This window comes from Chelonia mydas, chromosome 3 (genome assembly GCF_015237465.2).
Source record: "Chelonia mydas isolate rCheMyd1 chromosome 3, rCheMyd1.pri.v2, whole genome shotgun sequence".
NCBI classification, from domain to species: Eukaryota; Metazoa; Chordata; order Testudines; family Cheloniidae; genus Chelonia; species Chelonia mydas.
In genome coordinates, this window is record NC_057851.1 from 131,424,157 (window position 1) to 131,448,667 (window position 24,511).

General features: G+C 40.4%; 1 protein-coding gene across 2 annotated transcripts in view; it reads left to right on the top strand.

The window, feature by feature from the left end:
• The window catches only part of RYR2 (ryanodine receptor 2), a 699,456-nt gene that overhangs the window by 191,018 nt on the left and 483,927 nt on the right, over positions 1 to 24,511 (top strand). For both annotated transcript variants that reach the window (XM_043544343.1, XM_043544344.1), the window contains exon 3: positions 14,416 to 14,520. In XM_043544343.1, the coding sequence (XP_043400278.1) occupies positions 14,416 to 14,520 (105 nt within the window). The remainder of the gene's footprint in view (positions 1 to 14,415; positions 14,521 to 24,511) is intronic.

The following is a 24,511-nucleotide window of genomic DNA, read 5'->3' on the forward strand; positions in this document are numbered from 1 at the left end:
GACAGTGCTTCCACAGTGCAGACAGATCCTGCTCAGTCTCTAGTACGCTCAGCTCCACAGTGCTGCTGAGATCTGTTCTTGCTCTGCTTGCCAGCCCAAGGGCACCCTGCTCTCGGGTTATTGGGGCGGTCCTCCCGCCCTTCCATCTGCTTTCCTTCCCTTTAGCCAGCTTGCCTTTGTGAGCTTTGTTCCCTGACTTTTTTCCCTTCCACATGTAATATATTAAGACCAGACAAGGACAAGTACATCTCTATCAAGTTTAGTTGGAAATGCACCTGCTTGCAACAAGTCTGATCTTGGCCAAAGGGGATAGAAAGTTTTGCTTTGACTTTCAGCAATAGGTCCTAGCTGTTCTCTGTTGGAAGTTGGTGATATTGAGAAGGCCAAACCAACTAATCAGAATGAGGGTTAGGACTGTCTGTATCTTCCGCTGTACCTTAATCTTTGGGGATTTTTGCTTCCATGGACCAGTTTATGTACTTTAATTTTCAACAACTTGGGGCAAAAAAAAATCTGTTCTGCTTTTGTTTAGCACATTTGATTATAAAAATCTGTTTCAGTTGAGTTGCTGTGTAGTTTATAGATTGGTATGAAGTGACTTTTCTGCATTCATAAGGAAGTTGCTGAGTTTCATCTGTCCATATATACTGAGCTGAAAACGCTGCTTGGTAATTTTTGTATCCTACTGTGCTTCTCCCCAACTGTGAATGACTGAATGTAAAAGTCAGTACAAAGTAACTAAAAATAAAAAGGGCCTAAAGAATGTTGTAATAGATCAAACAATTTTTTATGCTTGTAACTTAAAATCAGCTAAACAAATTTCCTTCAAGCTTAAGGCTAGATTCTCCTTTCCATACAGTGGATCTCTATCTCAACTCTCCTTGCAGGAATGAATCTCTCACTGATGTCAATAGGAAATCTGTACCTGTGCAGAAGGCAGAAAATTGGAATAAAAATCCATTTTGTAGATTTGAGAGGAGAATGGTGCATATTAAAGTATGCTTTTCTGTTTAGTTGAGGAAGAGCAAGAGAAATTTCAACTCCAAAAAGGTAATTTAAAGGGAAGTTAAGGCACAGATAATAGAGGATTGCTAGTGTGACACTGTAATAAACCACCAACATACATTTCTTAAATGTATGTTGGTGGTTTATTAAGAGATCTGTCCCCCCCCCAACCCAGGAAAAGACACTGTATAGTGCGGTTCTTAGATTGATGTTGATTTTAAAAAAGTGAATGGAAATTGAAAGAATGGATCAGAGCCATAAATATTCAATTAGACTCCTTAAAATCCCACGATTAACTCAGTTGTTCATAGTGGCTCTTGAGGACCATTTATACTCTTCCTTATTAAGACTTCTTAGGTGGGCAGTGTAGACTGAAATGATTCCATCCATGTTTCAAGCAGCAAAACAGATCTAGTGTAACAAACAAAACTAATTCATCACCATGGAAACAAAATAGATAATTTGCTTGTGCTATATCAAAAAGTAATTTCCTAAAAGTTCTAAAGTGCTGCCTCTGCAAATGAAAGTGATTAAATTTATTACCGTAATAAATAAAAGTATTGATATGTTTTCCAAAAAATATTTGTTTTTTTGCTTACATTTCAAATACAGAGCACTCCATTGTAAAACCTAATTTGAAATGTGCTGTTATGGTCATGTCATTTGAGAATTTAAAATAAAAAAGCTGGCACAAAAGCTTTCAATTTTCTTTTACATAAAACTATACTCCACACACTATTTCTAATTATCAACAACAGTTACTTAGTAAAACTTTTAAAAATCATAATATAAAGGCATAATTAGTCACGTGGAAAACCTCCATCTTGAGAGTCTGATCAAGAGACTGCCACACTGATTTTTCAGATAATAAATAAAATTTGTGTGCTAACTTGAGATGACAAGACAAAAAAAAGGAGGAGGCAAGAAAAAAAGAAACACCACAGCAATGCAATGACTCCTAAATGATCATATTTATTGGCTTCTCTGTACTTAACTCTGATTTGCACGTGTAGTAGCTTGCTGCAAAATGATGCAGTGTTTCTGTTTTGCCATTGAGAAAAACACATGTTATGAAATGGAAATGTTTGTCAAAGGCAGGAGCCATTAAATACTGAGGAGAACTCAAGAAGCAGGCCAATCAAATCATATTGTCTAAATGAAGCAAAATGCAATGGCCCTATTCTCATTTGCATTATGGCCATTTTATATAGCTCTCAAACATCCGTCTGGCCTGTTGCAGGATATTGTTTTTCAGTTAATTTCTTGCTATTATAGTATTTTTAAGTGTTTCCTTTTACTATATGAGGTTTGACATTGACAGAAATGTAATTTTTGTTGATGGTTTAGGTATTTTGAACTGATTTATTTGATTAAAAACAAGCAAGGTTACATTATGATCATCATGCCCACACTGAACCAGGGTACAAGTGTTTAATGTATAAGAAATAACTGAAAGCATTACAAAATGAAACAGGACTCAGACATTCAATGTGACTTTTGTATCCATAAGCAAGATCTTATATTTCCTGCAACAGGGATCTACACACCTAACTTCTGCGGCAAGGCCAAGTTTCAGTGGCTCTCAGATGTGGCAGACTGCAAATTATGTGGCAGATGCAAGTTACTGAGGAGCTAATACTTTTTAAAAATTAAAGTGAGCTGTATTTTTACAAAAATTTGAATTGCTCAGATGAGATTCACATAATACAGTAGAATCCATTTGATCAGCGTACAGTTAAACAAGATGTTTGTTAACTTGTATATGTGCCTGTGAACCACTGTATGGGATTCTATTTTTGATTTATTGGCATGGGGTTGTCCTAATTACTTGCAAAATTAGCACATTTGTACTTATGGTGATGTACTACAAGATATTGTCCATTTGAGTTTTCCCTCATTGGCAGTTCCTATTGATATCATGGCTGCCAGGCAGACTGACCCGAGTTTGTCTGATAAGGTTAAAATGTTGGACGTGTGAATCCCCAGCCATGTCACTGTTATCTACTGCTAAGAGTTTTAACATTTCAGAGACCAAACCGGGAGACATAATCACCAAAGGGAAATCATTCTGTCTCAGTGGCTCACCAGTGTTAAAACTTCAGCACCATTGGGGAGGACGGGGAAAAATTTTAGAAGAAAATACACCTTACCTGTGGCTTTAACAGGCAAACATGCCAAAGGTGCAGGTTTTCAAGACCCACGTAGAAATGAGGAAGTAACAGCAACAAAAACTAAAGTAAAGGCTTAGGAGCTGCCTACAAATGTGCGGAAAAACAATGTCTTACTAATGTGACCATGCCATTGGAAACAGACTGTGTGTGACTTTTAAAGGGAACTATCAGGAGAAAACTGTGGCAACAAACTGAACGTTTCCACTGCCCACCCTGATTCAATTCTTGTCACGAGGTAGCAGCTGATGCTCACCATCTGGAATTAAGACAAGGAGATGATTTCAGTCTTTTTTACTGTCATGCTAATCTGTCTGGGAATGAAAGAGTGATCTCTGGTGATAAATTGAGACAAACTACTGCACTGCTTGTTCCAGGACAGTTATATTTTTCTCTGTGGATACCTTTTGCTAATGCATCGATGGTTGGATTTTCTACTGCTAGATGTTTTAGGAGGGGATTCTGCAGTAGAAAATGTGGAAAACTAGGAAACAAAGATGCTTTGTTAGTTGACAACTGTAGTGTCAACTCAAAGGAAAGATTCAAACATCCACTTATTTGTCTTTTCTCCACTTAACTCTACAAGTTTCTTTCAGTGATCTGAAATGAATAGGAAATCTGTAGAGCACAAATCTAATGTCAAAATAATCCAGACACTTCATGAAGTCTGAGATGGGACGCAGAGAACATGGATCCTTCTAAAACCTGAGACACTCTCCTTCTTAAGGCTGATATGCCTCAGGGTGATTTAGATCTGGATAGGGCTTTGAAATTACAGCCCTCACACTTCAGGATATTCCTTCCCATTATGGATGTAGAGGAACCACATCAGAGATATGATAAAGAGATGAAGCAATATCATGCTAATTGAAGGCTGATTGAGACTCTGACATTGGACCATCACAACTGGAACAACTGATTTCAACAATAGGCATGCTAACTAGTCTCCAAATGGCAACAAGACACCTGTGAGTGTGTGGTGTTCTTAGTCTGTGAGAACAGCTACAGAAAGCTGAGATGGTAATCAGCTAGGTAGCTACTGAAGCTTGGAAACAAAACAGTCTAAGGGCATCTTTAGGTATGAGCTACATAGGCATCTGACTTATGGTACTTCATTTCTGAGGAGACAGCATAGAAAACTGTGTGGTCATCCAGTCATTAGGCTATTACTAATCGCCGCCCTGCACTTAAGCAGGGAGGAGTTTAGCTGGCTGGCCGGGAGAAGAAGGCAATGCTTTCTGGCTTGGGGGAGGAGGGGAGACGTAAAGCTGCTGAAAGAGCAGTCAGCGTTGTGGATGACTCATCACCTAGGAATGGGGGGTTTAAAGAGGTCATCTGGGCCTGGCCACTCCCCTCTTCACTCGAACAGGCTGGGCAGCAAATTAGGTCACAAATATGCCATGTGTTTAGCTATATCTGCTGTGAGCATTATGCTAGCCGCCCCACTAAGGGGGGATGGGAAGGAATTTTTCCCTTACCACCATATTGGCCAGGTGCAGTGGGGAATTTTTCCGCCTTCCTCGGCGTTTGTTCTACAATGCTTAACCTTCAACATCTGTTTTTCTTCCAAGCACGTGCCGGGCATGAATAATGGCATAGCAGATGCCTTGTCTCATTTCCAGTTTCACAGATTTCGTGAGCTTCCAACAAGGGATAGCGGTGAACCCCAGCACATGCCACGGGCTCTCTGGAACCTTGGAATGTGATGTGGTCAGTGGAATGCAGATTTTTGGCTCCAGCTTACAAGTTGTTTATTTCCTTTTTCTTTTAAGGAGTCTTGTCAATTCAAGGATCTGGAGGATGGGTCACCTATGAGGCCCTCCGTGGAGGGTGGTTGTTGCAGAACCAGGTTAAGGACAATGCAGCTGCTGGTGCCCCTCAACAATCACACATGGGACAATGGGTCCTTTATCCCCAGAAGGGCTGCTAGGCAAAAGGCCATTTGGAGATGTCTGGGAATGCAGGTGGGTGTGGGGAGGAGGCAGCCAAGCTAATGGCTGGTGCCTCCTTATGGTGGATGTTCCGTGCAGGTACTCCATAAATTAAGGCACAAAAGAATGAAAAAATGGCTTGGAAAAGGAATTAAGGAGAGGTGCTTGGTAATTGAGCAAGCCGGGGGCAGTTGGGGACTCCTATGATTGGTACAGCACGGAGCCAACCCCCCCATCATTATAGTCCACCTTAACCCCTCCTATGATGGGCTGTGGTCGGTAAGGTCCTGGCAAGGGAATTGCTGGAGGGACCTGGATGAAAAGGTTGGGGGGGAGCTGGTGAAAGCCCCCCCTCCCCCGGAATTGGTAAGGTCCCAGCAGTGACTCTGCTGGAGGGACATAAATTTTTCACCTGCACTGCACACATTTTAGCCTCTGGGTTAGTCCTAGACATCTGTCTAATAATAAAGTTGCAGCCTGATTAAACCCATATCTAATGTTTCCTGTCATTCTTTCGGCATAGCCAGACAAACCACCATCTTCTCATTGCAGAGTATTTAATAAATCTGATCTATGTATCTATGGTATCCAGATTTTACTTATTTCTAATGATACCCAATGGGTTTCTCTCAGATCATCCTCCTTCTAATTCAGTGTATGCACACTGATATGGTCCATACTTACCCCATTCCTTTATTGGTAACTTAAATAACAAATTTTAAACCTGAACCTGTGCTGCTTCTTGAACTTGCTTTTTCTCAGGTTGCTGTGTTAAGGACTCCTCTAACCCTGCTCTTAGCTCCTTCTGCTGCAGAGAGACACTCCAACATTTTATATTTCTGGATTTATATCTACTATCTTGTTTTCTACTGACTCCCACAGCAGCCAGAGTGGTGTGTTTTTTACTCACAGTCTGAGTGCTTTATAACAGGTCTGAGTCTAGAGAGAGCTATGCACCTGTATACAGGATCCTAGAAACTGACTCCCCCTTACATGGTAACATCTGAATGCCTTATATATCCACTAGTCCCCCTGAATCTGATTTCAAGAGTATTTGGAAGCTGGAGGGACCCAAATGAATGATGTTTTGAGGGGGCTGACTTGGTTGTTAGGAGAAGGTAAGCCGGAAACAATGGAATGAAAGACATCACATCCTCTGTTGGCTTAGGGCACCAAAGCACCTAGCACTCGCTCCAGCAAGCTCTTTAAGCACCAATATTGCAAAATCTCTTTAAATTATATCACAGATTTTTAAAAGTCATTTTCATTTCATAAACTTAAGCGAGAAATGGTTCGTTGTCTTGGTTGTGATGAATACAGGTGAGCTGACACCATGGGAGTGCTTACACCATGGGAGTGAACATTCTGTTGGGGAAGCCCCATGGTTTCAGCCTTTATGGGCAAAGCATACTCATTACGTTTACACCTATTACACAGTTTTAGTAGGGATGGAACCATTAATCATCAGATAATCCCTGGGATAAATGCTGGCTGAGGAACAGTTTTGGCTTGCTATTCCCTGTTCGCTTTGACTTTTAAAAGTTGATATGGTCTATATCTTAGTCTCTTTAAAAAAAAAAAAAAAGAAAAAGAAAAAACCACACACACATACACATAAAAGGGGCTTTTCCACTAGCAGTCTTCAAAAAAGGCAGAATAAGTAGGACTGAAAAAAGAGATTTTTGGCTCTGGAAGTTTGAGCAGGTTTGGAAGTGGGTAATTCATTCCAATTCTTTCAGTCTACTCCCATAAACAGGGGTACAGATGTTCTGCTTAAACCCTCATTCCCACTGTTCCACCTCAATTCTCAAAGTTAGGTACCAAAATGGCCTAGTTTTTCAGAGGTGCTGGGCAGCAACAGTGCTTGTTAATGTCAGTGCAAGATGTGGATGCTCAGCAATTTTGTAAATCAGGTCACTTGATAAGGAACCTAACTTTAGGTACCTGAGTTTGAACATTTTAGACCTGTGTAAACATCAAGTCAGTTCCCCTTAGCAACTAAGATTGGGAGTGGAGGGATGTCACAGCAAAAGCAATGTCATGGGCTCCATCAGAGGAACCAGGGAATTTGCTGATCACTTAAAACAGAGAGAAAGCAGAAGAGACACAACTGTCTTTACAGCTGAAGATGATGGTGCTTCTGTTTTACACACACATTCATGAGACATTGAGGTCAGCATTGTTTGTGCAAGTAGATCATAACCCCCTTCATATGAAAAGATCCATAGATTTTTTTTTTTTTTTTACTGAATGAACAGCAGAATAATCATCCCAAGGGACAGTTTTGAGTCCATGGCCTTCATTGCCAGCCTAGGCTAGTGTGGCTGTTGGCATTATTTTAAATTAACTTAATTTAAAATTGACAGAGCCTGTTCTGAATATGTGCCTATTTTCTTCCAGGGTTGTTTCTGTGATGAGTCAGAATTAGAGTTAGAGATCCTGAAATTGTCTTTTATTCATGATCAGTAGTGCTAAAGCCTCGTTCAATAGGCTTCTAATAAAGGGAATGGTTGCTTAACTGGCATATCAGGCTGCCCATGGAGGTATGCCAGTGAAGCACATTTTACTACACAAATATTAACATGGAGTGTTTTAGTACAGAGATACTGTGGCAATAAGCATAGTAAAATGCCCAGAGAGGTTATTATACAAAGAGTTCTAGAATGTAGGTAATTATCTCTAAACAAACCAACTATTGTAGTAAATATTAAAGACAGTTATACAATATTTCCTTATGTTTAATAGAGTTGAATGAGTTAAAATATATGAATTTGGTTAACGTTACTGACCTCGAGATTCACATACATCATAATCAATGATGCAAAGTTTAATAGTTATTCCGAAATAGTTTATTTTTCATTCCCCTCTCCCTACTGCATCATCTTTTGAAATTTAATATATTGCTGGTCTGATAATTGGAAAACCTACTTGTTTAAGTTTTTATATGCATGTTAGTGTATGATTATGACTGGGTTTTCCAGACAACTTTTCTATAATATAGATTGTACATAATCAAACAAGAACTAACAAAGAAAATCTAGTCCTTTTAAAAATACTTCAGATGGAAACAGATAAGGCATTACTTGCTGCTCTTGAAGTCATCAGCCATATTTCATGTTAAAGGCCATTATTCGCACATTATCCAATTCTGCAAATGTACGTGAAATAACCTTCAAATAAACTGATATGAATACAACCATTACTTTAGCAGATTTTACAGTGATATTGTTATACCAATAAAATAAAAACCAGCAGGATCTTATTAAAGCGGAAAAGGCAAAATGCCACATTTATTATGAATACAGAAAGAATCATAGTATGCAGTTAGTTATAGCTATAACATTCCATTCAATTTCATATTTATATTCACACATTCATTCATACACTCACACACACAGATTCTGCAAAGTTGTTATCATAGTTACCAGCCTTAGAGTCGCTCATGCCAAGCCACTGGCCAGGTGGCCTGGACATGAGGAGGGAGCAGGGCCTTGTCAGATGCTCATCTGATGCTCCTGGAAGTTGGTTTGCAGAATCAGACCCAAAGTTCTCACTTTCTAGAGTCCATTTTTATAGGAACTCCTTCCTATGCCAGTCTATGGGAATTGCTTCATCATGCTGTTGCTGAATCAATCAGCAGATGGCACATTCCTGATGGCTCCGTGCTGCCAGATGTTATCTTGTTCTTTGGTTCTCCCATTCTTGAGGCTGTTGGGTGGATTCCGGTCTGCCCTCCGGGGGTCCTCTGGTTATTTCCACTTGACGTCTTCATCAGCCGGTGGACACTGGATTCTTAGGCTGGCACCTCCCTGATCATTCAGTTATTATCCGCACCAAGCATCCATCCACATATATCCTCTATCTCTATTTTAATCACAATTGTTAACAAAGCGAGATGAATACAACAAAAGGGCGGGGAGTCTCTGGGTGCTGTTTTTGTTGGTACAGAGTATTGCTTTGAGTCTCTCTCTGTGTGAGTAGTTGTTGTTACAAAGAATTGCTTTGAGAACAGACTCTGTCTTAGAATGTACTAACACAATTAGCAGCTTGCAAGTTTCACACACAGAGGGAGAGAAACAGTACCAAAAACCAAGAGACCTCTTAATTAGTAATACCCTGGAATTTAAACTATGGGGAATCAAACTCATTTGTGATTTTGATACAGAAGTACTTTAATATGATCCAACAATATTTGACTTCTAGCTTGAATACAGAGGTAATAATTGCTAGTGTCGGTAGCAATTATCCTCCATGGAACTTAGAAATAATTCAATGTTACTATTAAGCTGTTGTAAATTTTCAACTGGTCATTGGTGTTTGTGACTTTGTGTGGCCCCGCAGGGATGAGTTGGTGGGTAGTGATGGTTTTGTAGCAAAATGTTCCTAATATAACTCTAAATTTGCTCATTTAGTGCCTGATGCACAGCCCACTGAAGCCAGTGTCAAGACTCCCACTGACTTCTGTGGCCTGTGAATTGGGCCCTTATGTCATAAGGGGCTCATCCTGTGAGTTGAGAGTCCCAATTCCCATGGAAGGCAATGAGTGTGGCTACACTGCAGCTAGGAAATGCAATTCTCAGTAAAGGTAGATGTGAAAAAGTGAGGATAACAAAAGGAAAGTTTTTTGTAAGAGTTGGTGATAAAGTAAAAAGAGAGGTTTGAAAACAATTAACCTGATTTTTATTTATTGGAAAACAAGCAGTAAAAAGAGTAGTGTACCAGGTCCAGAATGGTTGACTTCTGAGCACAGTGGAATAGACATTTGTTTGAGCTTTTATTTGACCATGGCTGGGAAGGTTTGGTGGGGGGATTGGAATGTTACAGGCAGCTCAATTCTATGAGATTAAATTAGAATGGAAAACTTCAAGTGTTTACCAAGTGGACCTCTTAGCAGTGAATAACATCTTTTACATTTGAGCCCTCAGTTCTCTCACTGTGTAGTTGGGATAACCATTCTTCTCCATGTCACAGGTGCATTGTAAGGACAAACTAAAGTTTTGTGTGGTGCTCTAATAGTTTGACAAAATAGGCCATATTAATGTCTAGGAAGCTATTGAGAAACCATAGTAAGGAGAGTGGTAATGAAACTTATACATACTTATGCTTTTTTTGATGTTGGAAGTTTGACTGAATGTGTGTTTTTAATATATGCCATGGACCAGGGTGATGGCATGTTTTTACTTTAAATTATTTTTATACTTCTAAGTAAGAAAACAAGAAAACATTTGCTCAACTTTGAGTTTCTTAGCGTAGGGTAATACTTTAAAATGCAAGCAATATTTTGATTCATAGATTCCAAGGCAGAAGGGAAAACCGTGATTATCTACTCTGACCTCCAGTATAACACAGGCCATTGAACTTCCCCAAAATAATTTCTAGAGCAGATCGTTTATGAAACATCCAATATTGATTTAAAAATTGCCAGTGATAGGTGATCTACCATGTCTCTTGCTAAATTGCTTTTAGTTTATTTTAAAAAAATCCTGGAGGGTAATGAATATTGGTTATAAAACAGAGTAGGATTGCTCTAAGCTTTGGGATTATAAGTAACATTTTATGAGCTCTTAATGAGTATTGTGTATTACAGATACACTAACATTTTTTTCATAGAGGGAATGATACTTAAGGAAAATGAATTTGCAAACATCTAACTTTTATATTTAAGGGTTTATTTTTTTAAAAAAGTCCAGGAATTTTCAGTGAACACAGTCTTGTAATGCAAAAAATATATGGTGTAAAATAGATCTACAATACTCAGTAAAATGTTCCTGAAATTAAATTATACAACTAATATATGAAGAAAAGAGCAAGAACAAAGGAAAAGAGAGGTGCTGGATACACGAAGGAAAGGTGTAGGAGTATGAGTAGAAGTACGTTGATTAACATAAGAAAAGTCCCCACATGCAATCAGATTCTACTTTCTTAGCTTGTGATTTAGGCATTACTGTTTCATACACAGTCGTTCTGCTTAATTTTGTGATCTATTTTTATGCTGGGCTGTGAACCTGATTTTTTCAATGTCAACTTTTTGCAATAATAAAAGCTTGTATTATCTATATTCTATACTTCTTAGATAAGCTTAGACTGTGACAAAGCATGCAAGTTCTGTATGTGCCAAGAAATGCTTTCTTAGCCTTGACGATCACTGTTTCCTCACTAAAGGGAATCCACCTTGACCTGGACAGTGGCACAGAGACAGGTTCAGGCGACTAGTGCCCTAAGAAATGAAGAGTATTATCCACAAAGCAACCTGGGTGCCCTGTTCTGGAGTTCAGATGCCTAACTTCCCATCTTCAGCACCACTACAATCCACAAAACTCTCACATGGCAGCCACCTGGCTTCCTAGGTGCCTAAACTCACTTGGCACTTAACTTTCCACTGTAAAAGTACCTTAGGTGTTAGGCCCTGGGGTATGTGAATTGCTGTCCCACTCTAGATGTCTGAATACCTGTCTCCTGCCTGAGCCCCGGAGCAATTCACACACTGGAGAAAGACAGGCATTCGGCTGCCTAAGTCACATGCGGGGACCAGCCTGGGAGGCAGCCTCTGAGCACTAGTCCCAGATTGGGTGCAGTTCAAAATTTAGCTGGAGGTGGAGGTTGTGATGGTGCCTGCCCTATAACTTTCAGCCCAGTGGTGTGCCAGCCTCTGGACTACAGAGTTATTCTCTCACATTTCTTCTGTCTCTCTCTGGCCAGATAAACTATTTAAGTATATATGCACAGTGGAATAGTCATCAGGCCAGAGAGAGATGCATTGCAATGCTAAGCCCTTTGTGGATTCGACCAGAACCTCTGCTCCCTTGGAAAATCTGAGATTGACAACTAAATTCCCTGGTCCATGAGAGTGAGAGAGTGGAATAAAAAGAAATCAGCTGGATTACTTCCTGAACCTGATACAATTAAGGAAAGGTGAGCCTCGTTATCTAATCAGGAGTTTATAAAAAGGACTGGTGCCTTCTCAGAGCAGGAGATAAAATACATTCAGAGTAAAATGGGGTGTGGATATAAACGTGCTTAGTTTTTAAAAACAGTGTTCATAGAATCATAGAACTGGAAGGGACCTTGAGAGGTCATCTGGTGTTGCATGTATCTAGTCACATAATTATAAATATATGTGGCTTTTTTACCTTCTGTTTGTATTAATCATTCCCTGGCAACACAAAAGTTGAGGTTAGCAGAGTCGTATGGGCCACTGTCTTTCAGCTGAACAACAGCAATACAGAGGTAACACATTCAGTGCAGGTCTACACTACCACTTAAGTTGATCTAACTTACGTCCCTCGGGGTGTGAAAAAGCCCTCCTCCCCCGCCCCCAGTGACGCAAGTTTTTGTGCTGTCCTCACTGGCACTACATCATGCTTCTCGCAGAGGTGGAGTAGTTATGCCGACAGGAGAGCGATCTCTCATTGACATAGCACATCTTCACCAGAAGTGCCACAGTGGTACTGCTACGTCGGTGCAGCTGTGCTGAGATAATGCTGTAGTATAGACTTGCCCTCAGACAGGATGTTTTCTCCCTGTGACAGATTCTTGTTATTTGGGAAAGTTCACAGGATGATCCAGGGCTTTACATATAGGCTCTTATTCCCCAATTTATGGGATCAGGATCATGGACACAAACCGGAAATGACAGGTATTTGATGACTTTTACTCTTGCCATTTTAATCTAGTATAGATTGATAATATCTTTATTTTGCAATGGGACATCACCAACACATGTCTATAAGTTTCTAGTTGAGTCAGATTCTCACTATCGTAGTCCTGAATCTCTTATGCCAAGCTTCCTACATATTTGCAAATATTTGCAAATGTTCCTGAATGGTTTTTAAAAATGGAAATAGAGAAGGTGTATTGGTCTGCCTTTTTAAATGCATATTTGCAATATTTTTAAAGCTTCTTAGAATATTGAAGAGTTAGTTAATTACATCCTGTATCGATCATATTTACCCAAATGGTATCTACATGGAATACACAAGCCAAAAACTCGTGTTTTTTCTCTTTCCTCTAACTCTTAATTAACCAACTACAGTAGGTCCAAAAATAGGAAATTTTTCCCATGAACGTTTTGTGAAAAATATGTTCCTGCTTTTCACTGGAAAATTGAGTTTCCCAATCTCTATTAATAAGTATCCATTAATTAATAAATGTATTACTTATTTTAATTATTCATATAGCCATGTTTAGAGATCCCAGTCAGCACTGGAGGCTCATCATGCTAGGTGCCATACAAACACAGCGTGAAAGCAGAGTCCCTGTGCTGAGGATACTACAGTATTATGAAGACAGTTGGAAGTTCCTCATAGTAATCATAGTAGAAGTGGGTCTGAAGGGAGGGATTTGAAAGAAGGTAGTGGCTTTATAAGCTAGTTTGGGGTGAGTGCCTAGCACAATGGGGTTCTGCCCCAGGACTAGAGCTCCAAGGTGCTATGGTAATGTTAATAAAAAATGTTCCATGCGTAAAGGGCTGCTTAGAAGAAAGTACAGTAGTGCTTGTGAGAAGAAAAAACCCGAGTGGAGTGAGGTAGGGATTTCAGGGAGGCCAGAGAGAAAGAGGTTGCAGTAGTCAAGACAGTAGATAAGGAACCTAATTTATGTGTAGGGTATCTTTATGAGCAAATATGTTTAAAAAAATAAATAAAACCCCAGCATTACCATAAGCAGTAAATAAAGCCAGTATTTATGAAGATGTGCAAAAATAACACCTGAAATCTGCAAAACTGCATTTAGACTTGTATCTGCCTATATTATAGATTGCTATTGATCTGTTTTATCTATCCAGCTTGTGATATTAAAGATTGCGTCATAGTGCATGCACACTAGAGAGGAAAGGTAAGTTATGTAGGTTTGGTTGCCACCATCTTGGCTGATATATTGAGTATTGAACCAAGGACCTCTAGAGCTAAATGCATGAGTCGCTACAGCGTGAGCTGGTAACAGACCCATATCCTCTGTGGATCAGGAACATAACACACACTGACTCAGTGGGTTGCACAGGCAACATTGGCTTTGTCGTTTCCTGATTGTTGAGTGTTTAACTTTGCAAACTTAATGTTTCAGTGTAGCTCTGTTTGGAATATTGTACAATATATAAACCTCTTTTAAGATAAAATAGATCTGTGTATACACACCTCTTTTAGAAATTGTGTAATAATCGCTCTGTTTTCTGTGTTTGTGCTTTAGAAGTAGATCCGTTCAGATTCAATGAGACAATAAGAGTGCAACGGAAGCTTTGGGAAGCGATTTTATAGCAACCTTTGGCTGATGGCAACCACATCATTAACGTAATCTTGTATTCTTTCTTCAATTAGAATGTTCCACCGGATCTCTCCATTTGTACTTTTGTGCTGGAACAATCCTTGTCAGTGCGAGCTCTTCAAGAAATGCTGGCTAACACTGAGGAGAAAGCAGAAGGGGTAAGTAATCCAACCTAGACTTTTTTGATCAACTGGGGATATATAACATTTCTTCCACAGTACTAACACGATGACTTCCTTTTTGTGTAGTTTTAGTCTCATTCTTCAGTACAGTAAGGGCCTCATCCTGAGGAATGCTGAGCACTTGCAACTTCCATTGGAGTCAATGAGTTGTGGGAGTTCAGCACCTCTTAAGATGAGGCCCTAAATTAGTGAGCTGACTGTAGCATTTGAGAAATTATGATTAAGGGTGGCTTAGGGAAAATGCATTCTTACTATCACTATAACAAAATAATCACAGTTTAGACACATAATTAAATCATGCCTTAAGAAGAGTTAAGGCTCCTATCCAAATGCAGGGCTATGTGCCTGTAGAGCATCCTAGTGGCATATAAACACCACTGTATCAAATCAAAATACTCAGTAATATTAAAATGCAGAATCAGGCATGTTTTTAATTCTTTTAAAAAGATGACACTATTATATGTGGCTTGAGCAAAAATGTCCACTAGTTCAGATTTAAAATTGAAGATGTCATATTAATCAGAGATGTTAGATGAATACGGAAATTAGGCATCCTTGTATTCATGAGTGATGAAGGAAATAGCAACTCTGAGTAGCAAAATAACTGGCTACAAATAAATCATAATAGTTTGATTAATTTTGTGTATACAGGATAGTTCATTTACCTTACAGTCACATAGTTTAGGATTGCACACATCCTTTGCATGGACTGTATCCTGAATGCTGCTTGCAATTGAGGAAGAGTTGCAAGGGAAGAGTGGCTGTAGCACGGGAGTAACATACAGAGACAAAACAGTGGAAGGGATTAATAGCAAATCTGTCACTCAAAGATAGCTGGCAGGAGAAAAACAGACCCCTTGGAAGCTCTGAGAATGCCTGGGAGAAAGGAAGCTCCAAACTAATATGCTGTAGTCAGTCCCAGAAAATGTCAGGCATTGAGCCTAAAAAATGATAGTTGGGATATGAAATCCAGGAACATTCCCATGCATGCTTCAGAGCATGTGGTGTCTCTGAGCATTTGTTCCAAGGACTAACTGCAACAGCAGCACACAGAGTAGTATGTTTGAGATCTGCACGTAATTACATACTTACAATTACATACTTACAGACTGGGATCACTCTTTCTGGAATTTGCAAGTACTGCAACTAATAGCAAGCAAATCCATGGAGAAAGCATGCACCAGGAGTGCAAGCACGTACTGCAATCATCCACCAAAAAAGCATGAGCTGTCAACACCGCCCCCGCCCTCCAAAAAAACCCCCCAAAACTGTGCAATTGCAAATGACGTCCAGAGATGCTGCAATGGAACTGTAGTGATAGCAATATGTCCACAACAATATTTGAGCATAAGTCTCTAAGGTGCCACAAGTACTCCTGTTCTTTTTGCTGATACAGACTAACACGGCTGCTACTCTGAAACCTAACAATATTTGAGGAACTCAGTTGTTGTGTTCCTGTGACTTCTCATTCTGCCCCCAGTAAGGATAGGTCTGGGCCAACAATAGCAGGAGCACCATTGGGGTGAATCCAAGAGGGATCCAGAGCTGCGGCACATGGCGGAATGGAGCGTGTTGTACCACGCTGAGGAAAAAATAAGATTTGCTTCTCTATTCTGGTTTCAGAAGGGCCACAACAGAACACTAGAAGGGACTGGTTTTAAGTCCAGTATTAAACATTTTTCTTTTGATCTTAATCTTCGTATTTTTACAATGTTTTGTTCTATTGGCAAACTTTCTGTCTAGCCATAATTTTTTTAGTTGTAAGTTGCAGTCACAGGACAAGCTGGCCTTTTGAAGGGGCACTTGTGATTAGTTTATATCTCATTCCAGAGGTACATTGAGAACATATGATTAGGAATCCTGCCTGATGAGCAACAGAAGGCAAGCCTAGGAACAGTCCATGAGAGTTCGAGTCTTCTGGGAAGAGGGAAAGTTACTGGCAACTCCCCAGAGTGCCTAGGCAGAGCATCTGAGAGACACTCACAAAGAATGGGAAGGCTTGTTCAGGAGATCCAGGGTCAGTGAGGACCTGGGGAGGGATTCGCTATATCAGTGAGTTGGAAAGGCTTGGTTGGAGCTGATTGCCATGAGGGGCATCCCTACAAAAATGGCGGCTTAAGAAATACCAGGCAGTAGTGTTGGGAAGGAACTGCTAAGCCCAGCAAGGGCCTGAAAGACTGTCGAGTCTGGGAAAGATGAGCCTGATCTGAGATGACACTGATCTATTTTAATAAACCAGAACCTCAAGAAGGGAATGTACTTGAATGAAATACAAGTCTATGTGCCGTTACTAGGGACCCCAAAAAGGAGAAAGGGGCTGACTGAGACTGGATTAGGCAAGGCTTTGCTATGGTGACACATGTTGTATTGCGGTTGGTTATGAAATGTAGTTAGCATTTCAGTATCCCCACTTCTGATACGGGTAAGAAAAACATCAGCAATACATCATCTTCAAAAAAAAGGGCCTGATTCTGGATTCCTTACACATGAAAAATGCCATGGACTTTAGCTGCAGATCTGAGTGCGCAAAGAATTCCAGATCAGGTGTAAGGCTTGTCCAGATATTGTAAGAAGTCCATCGTCCTTATTGAGAATTGTGTACCTTCGGCAGAGATCAGTGTGTGGGATTTACACAAAGTAAGGCTGAAATCAGATATCGCTGTTCATAAATAAAGCAAAGGAATCTGCTCCTAAAAGAGCTAGGTTATGTGTTAAGCTTGTTGACAGTCAGGGTACCTCCTTCAAACACTCAGCCATGAAGAATAATAGGGACAATTCTTTACGGCCCTTTTAACTATCCTGCTTAGTTCTTGCCCCCAATATTTTGAGACTTTGAAATCTACAGGTTGATTATTTATTATATTTTCATGGTGGTCATTTTTGTAAAAAACACTTTGCCTTTATTTCCAGTAAGCAATATTACTTTTTTATTTTTTATTTTTTTAAAATAACAAAGTGTTAAAAGGAGTTCATTCTGCCTTTTCTAATCCATACATATTTATATATTTAGTTACACATAAAAATACATTAAAGTAACACTATTAAGGTTGCAATGAAAAGCAGGCAAAAGTTAGAAAATGCCAGAATTAAATTTGCCTGTGCAACCTTAATTTAGCTCCCATCTGCATGTGCATTAAGATACAGTCTCCTTAATATCTGGGGGGGGGGGGGAAATCTTATGCCATTGTCATATAGCATAATATCAACTATTAAAGCATAACAGCTGTATACAAATGGGAAAATAAGTAAAACACAAAGTATTTGTTACTTGAAAATTTCACTATGAAATTTAGCAACGAAGACCGCTTGACAGGAAACAGTAAATAAAATTCTACAAAATGTTATTGTTTGTTTAAAACTATAATATACATATCCCTAGAGCCACATAATCGAAGACAATGAGAAACTCAAATATTTATATGGAATGAAGACTGGGAAGATATGGCAGTCTATCAAATGTACTTCAAGGTCACTCTTATTATGTCTCATTCAGAAGATACTAAGCAGATACTGTGTGGACTCCTGAGTATTAGTATAAGGTCATCTTAATATATCATGACAGAGATTTTGCAACATCATTCTAATTTATCTCATCATTAGCCAATGATCTTGTACAAAATATATAAATATATACACGTGTGTGTGTGTGTATGTGTACACTACTTGTTCTCTACAAATGGCACCCAAGCCCCCAAAAGCCCTCCTACATTTCCACTAGTAACCGTGATTCTCTAATAAAGTCAAAAAAATGAAATATAAGGCAGGAGTGCTGGTCATGAGGAAACCCACCCCAAAGCCAACTAGCCCCAGCATAAAGAATATACAGGGACCTGTCCTGTTCCCTCTGCATGATTACAGCACCTGCCAGATCTCAACCAATGCAGCTGATCTGACTCAGAAGTCACTTGCAAACCCAAACCTGACCACATCCTGCTGTGGAGAATTCTCTTCAATTTTTTCTGATAAGAATAGCAAATCCATGACAGACTTTCATGCCCTGACATGCACGCATGCATGCGCACTCTCTCTCTCTCTCTCTCTCTCACACACGCTCCTACCCTCCTTTCCATGTTGTCAGAACTAGGTCCTGTTCAGCTGGTGGGTATACCAGAACTGTTGAAATAAGCCTGCCTCAGAGCAGGGACTCTCCCATTCTATTTGCACTCTACGTATCCTAAGAAAATGGATTCTGGTTGGTGCCTCAGTCTAGACACTACTGTTTTACAAAAACAAGAAAAAATGACCGGGGCCAGTGCTCCACCTTGCAGGCCAAAGTGAGAAGAGAGTGCATCATACCGTTGTGACAGACATAGCTAATGTTACTATCAAAGAAAATACTCCTATCCTGAATCACTTTTATGAATATCTGTGATGGACAGACATTACCTGTATAGTACATACTGATCTTTCTCTCTCACACATTCACATAAAAAGATACTGGCACGTTGTACGTCAGTTACATTTTGTATACTTTGGTTAGACTTGTTTTGGGGGGCGTTTAATATATAACTCTAAGGTACTAGTTTAGCGAGCCTCATGTAGGTGAATCATAAATACAGAGGAGTAGAAGAAATATTATAGGACAAAGGAGAGCAAATGACTTGTATCATGGTATAATTGGGTTTGTTTCAGGGAACACAACACAAAGGACAAATGTAACTTAATTCAGCCACGAGAGAAGCAGGTTTTTGTTCTAGCTAGCATAAAGGCTATATTTCTGCTCATGTTCACTTATGGTAAATTATCGTTTGTTGCCAGGTTAATTTAATTTTGTGTATCACTGTTTATTCATCAGATATTTATTTGATCTTTCTTTAAAATAATAAATACATTGCAGTAGAATGAAAGATGAAACTAGCTGCTTGTCAAATAAATTTGTCAGTAGCCAGTGTCTTTTTGTGAAAGCAAAAAAAAAATCCTTTAAAAAATGAATCATACTTTAAAAAGCATATTTCAGACAAAGATCTCAAAATTCCTTATAATGAATAAAATCTTCACATCTGTGTGATGTAGATCCCCTCTCCCCACCTTTACATATGGGGAAACTGAAGCCCCATTGATTTCTACTAGCACCATTAACACACACATGGTTAATATTATTGTTCCAAAGAAAAAGATGAAAAGTTATGTAGCAAAATTTTGCAGATGACACAGAGTTTGTCATGACTAGAAAAGATTATGAAGAACTGAAGAAGGCCCTAACGAGCCTACACAGATGGGTAACACTGTGACAGGTGAAATCCAATGTAGATTAGGTTGACAAGGATGATTAGAGTCATGGAAAAAGTTCTACACAGAGAGGACTATATAGAGTAAAAATGATACTATTAAGAGGACATGTGATTATTATAATAGGGGCAGGTACCACAATCTATTAAGCTTACCCAACACTTCACATTATAAGACCCTGTTTGCAGATGCTTATAACTTTGCTAAACTTTACCTGTTAGGTTGAAATTTTCCATATGGGTATCTGCCTCAGGCTGAATTCTGTTTTTGAAAATTTCAGCCATTTCTGACAACAAGGCTAGAGAAAAATGTGTTTTCCACATAAAAAAATTTGGGTGGGCTTTTTATTTGAAAAGCTTTATCGCTCCTGTGTATTGGAACAGGGACTTGAAACTTGGTGGGTATGACCTTTCTTTTCACTGCCTGGGACTGAGCAGTGCTTTCCCTGCAACTGCATCTTTGGCTTGATGATGAACAGGTCAGGTCCATATCTTGGTTCTGAATCTGAGAGCAGGGAAACTCTCTCCTATACTCTGATCCTTGTGCTGGGTCCAGACGACATGGAGGAGGAAGTTGCCTGATTCAAATGCAACGAGGACAAAAGCTGGACCTGTGGGAGATGTGAAGGGAGCACATTGGGACAGGAAGTTTGCAGAGTGAAGGGGAGAGCAGGAACTGGCACTGGAGTCTGGCAGGAGAGTGTGAAGTGGGAAACAGGAACTGGTAGTTGGGATGGAGGGAGTCTGAGACTGGCTGGCAAGAAAACTAGGAGCCAGGCAGGAGACTGGGACTGGCTCACCAAGAAGACATGGACTGAGAACAAGTGTAGAGGGGGAAGAAGGTTAGGAGGGAGGAGAGGCAGATTTGATGAGAAACCAGGGTGTGGGGAAAAGAACTGAGATTGACTGGACAAAGAGAATGGGACAAGGAGCTGGGTGGGGCAGACACAGATTGGGTGAGGAGCTCTGCAAGGGAGATTGGGACTAGAGAATGTGGGTAGTGGTATTGACTGGAGACTGGGGTGGGGCGGAGGAAGAGAAAGACAAATTGGATAAAAAACTGGGATTAGCTGGGCAAGGAGACTGAGGACAAGGAGCTGGAAGATTGGGGGTGAACTAAAACGACTGAACAAGAGACTGGCAGGGAGATTGGGACTGGGAAGGGGAAGCTGGAAGGGTGAGACTGGGACCATGATGAGAGAACTGAGAAATGGAAACTGGAAATGGCTAGGTGAGGAGAATGGGACTGGGCCAAGGAGCCAGTGGTTGGGACAAGACAGAACTGGACAGCGACATATTGTGGGGGATAGGCCAGAATGGGATCACACTTGGGTGGAAGGAGCAAGAGTCTGTGTCCGTGAGAGAGTGCTCCTCTCCAGAGCTTGCATTTGCCTGACTGGAGACTTGTAGAGGAGCTGAGCTAACAGCTGCTATTGAAGTCAGTGGGAGCTGTGCTTTGAACGTATAAAGTGCTATATAATGCTGAGTACTCTGAAAAATCAGGTTGTCGGTGTCTGAAATTGGGCACACAAAATTAGAAGAAATCTTTGACCTTAATCTCTCTGGCCTGGATACACAAAAGGACTTAGATGTTGTGATGCAACGCATGGCAATACTTAATCTTAGGCACCTGGAAAATCACTGGAACAACACTGCAATCCACAAAGCCTAGTTCAGCACCTAGGCTCCCTACAATGAGGGGGTGGGGGGGGAAGATGCCTTAGAAGACGATCCACAAAAGCCAGCACATTAGCAGAAAGCCACTTACACCAGCCAGTGGGAGATGCTGACCAACGGGGTTTGTCCTAAGTTCTGCCCTTCTCACCAGAGACAGGCATGTAAATGTGGGGTGCAGTGGTTTGTGCACTCGCCTGGGATGTGGGGGACCCATGTTCCAATCTCCCCCTACCTTGCCTCTTTCTGCCCCTGCCCTGCCTGCTCCCCTGAGCATGCCTCGTCCCTGCTCGTCTCCCTCCCTCTCAGCATCTTGTGCATGCCGCTGAACAGTTGTTCCGCAACATGCAGAGGCGCTGGGAGGGAGGGGGAGGAGTTGATCAGCATGGCTGCGGGCGGGAGGCGCTGTGGGTGGTGGGGGAGCTTGGTTGCTGGTGAGTGCTAAGCACCTGCTAATTTTTTTCTGGAGCACCCATGGAGTCGGCACCTATGCTCCTTCCCTCCAGTCTGGTAGGTGGAGAATGGGTGGGGGGGAGGGAGGGAGTGTGTGAGGGGCTCCGTGAGTCAAACTTTAACTGCAAAAGAGCCGCATACGGCTCGTCAGTTGTAGTTTGGCAGAGAGGCTTTCTCTCTCTGGCTCAATGACTCTTTAGACACCTAAGTATCTGTGTGAATTTGGGCTTTTGGGCCTCAGTTCCCCATTTGTACAGCTGGGAGACTACAAGCCCCTTGTCGTACAGGGGTGTTGTAAGAATAAATTTCATTAATATTTTGAATCACTCCGATACTATAGTAATGAGCACCATAGAAAAGTCCATGAGGAAATTCATGTCTTCAGAGCAGGCGTTTGAATAGTTAAAGTAAATAAGACATGGAGTCATGCATTAAACAATGGGGAGAAAACAAAATATTGAGTAGCTTGCTCACTAAGTGAGCACTATCCATCTTGTGCATTGAATGTGGAAGAGGCCTGTGGAAAATATAGTGTATGCTCATGTAATTTAAGAAGTACCATAATGCATATGCATTAGTGAGTCAAATTAAGGTTGTATAGGCAGCTTTAATTCTGGCATTTCCTAACTTTTGACAGTTTGATTTTACAACTTTAATGTTTTAATGCATTTTTAGTGTAGGAATTGGGCATATAATTCCTATAATACATAAAAATACATTAAAAGAACATTAAGGACACTCCATGATGGGAAACAAAAAGAGCTTGTGAGGGACCTAAGGCAGGTCACTCCAACTAAAGACAAGCTGAAGGGGGAGGGAGCCTAGGCTATGTTGATATAGGCATGTCCAGCAGAGATCAGAGAATTATATTGGTGGGATTGCTCTTGCAATGATTGTGGATGGAGTTGCCCAACAGGGAGACCAAAAGCTCAGTATGTGGACTAAATATTGGCAGATCTTGGAGAGAACAATCTGCATGACAGCCTGGCATATGATCATGAGTTTTGGAAGAAGGCTATAAAAGTTGCCGATCCTGAACAGGGAAGTGACAAGAAAGAAGAAGAGAACTTAGCAGATAGCTAAATATTTATTTTTGAGAATGTAAGAACCAAATATTTATAAGCTTAGGGGAAAATGTTTGACAATAATATAAGTAAATATGCAGTTAAAATATAAACAGATCAGTTATAATATGCACACTTACTATAATTTTGTGATACCTGCAGCTATAGGCTGTTAGCTTTACAAAGTATTACTTCACACTAATCTTGTGCAAGGAACTTATGCAGTCTGTCCAGGACTTGTAATTGAATTAGTATAGCTTACCCCCTATTGGTTGTGGCCCACTGGAGGATGCCACACCAGTTATATAAGAACTCTGCGCGTGCCAGCCAGCATCCGCTCAACGCAACAGCTGCCTGGGACCTCATCCATTAGGTGCTGTGTGGTATTCTTGGAATACAGCCGGTTGCTGTCTCAGCTGCACCTGAGTCTGCTGTGTGTATAGTTATGTGTGTGAGAAAGGGTCTGGTATGGTGAACAGAAGGGAGGAGAATCTGGGAAGGGATGAAGTCCATCCCTGCACAGCTTGTAGGGTCTGACAGAGTATCTGAAAGACCTGCGAGGTTTCCAGGCACTTGTCACTGAGCAGCTCTGAAGTGTTATTAAAAGCCTAAGGATGGAAGACATGCTGCAATCGCACACGCAAACTTGTAATATAAACAGCAGATCTGCAGCTTCCACTTGCAACATGAAATTTGAAGCCACACGAGCTTCACCTTTGATTAAATCTACAATATCTTAAATGAAATGACAGGACCAATGAGAACATATGTTATACTCTACTTAACAACTGTTTGTGTGGTCAGATAACATCCTTTGATGTGTGGCTATTCTTTAATAATCAATTTTTTTTAGTTTTGTTTGGGAAATACTAGAGAGCTATCCACTTTTTTTCATTTGACCCAATAAAAGAATAAACACAAAACCTTGCAAGACAGGAGTGGATGTTTTATTGTTTAAATGCTTTATTATTCTACTGTTGACACTTCCCTATTCCATATCTAAGGATAGGTAGGAAGTAGGGCAGGATGAAGGATAATATTTTTAATCTTCACAACCAGAATGACTTTCTAATTCTTTTTTTAATTTAATTGGCTAAATATGTGTGTGTGGAGAGAGAGATAGCGTTGCCAGTTTTGGTTGGATGTATCCCTGGAAGCTTCATCACATGGCAGTCTTTAATTCCTGGAGACTCCAGTGCAATCCTGGAGGGTTGGCAACCCTTTAAAAGTGTGTGTGGAAGGGTATATTTTTTGGAGGGGCATTAAAGAAGGGAGAAGGGTTTAAAATCTATAGGCAAACCTTTAAAAATGATTCTGATAAGAAAACCCGAAACAATCATCTTAGAATCATTGCATGGTAGGTTGTGGTGGATATTTTAGGACCCTGCAAAATCTGGCCTTTGGAGTGCCTGAAATAATAGCAGTCCCACCTAAGGCTTAGCGGTAAGAATTTTCCTCTGTGCTGATGTTGATACAAAATTTCCTTTGATGTTACTACCAACAGTGGGTACAGTTAAAAAGTTTTTATTCTTAGAAAACCGGTATTCC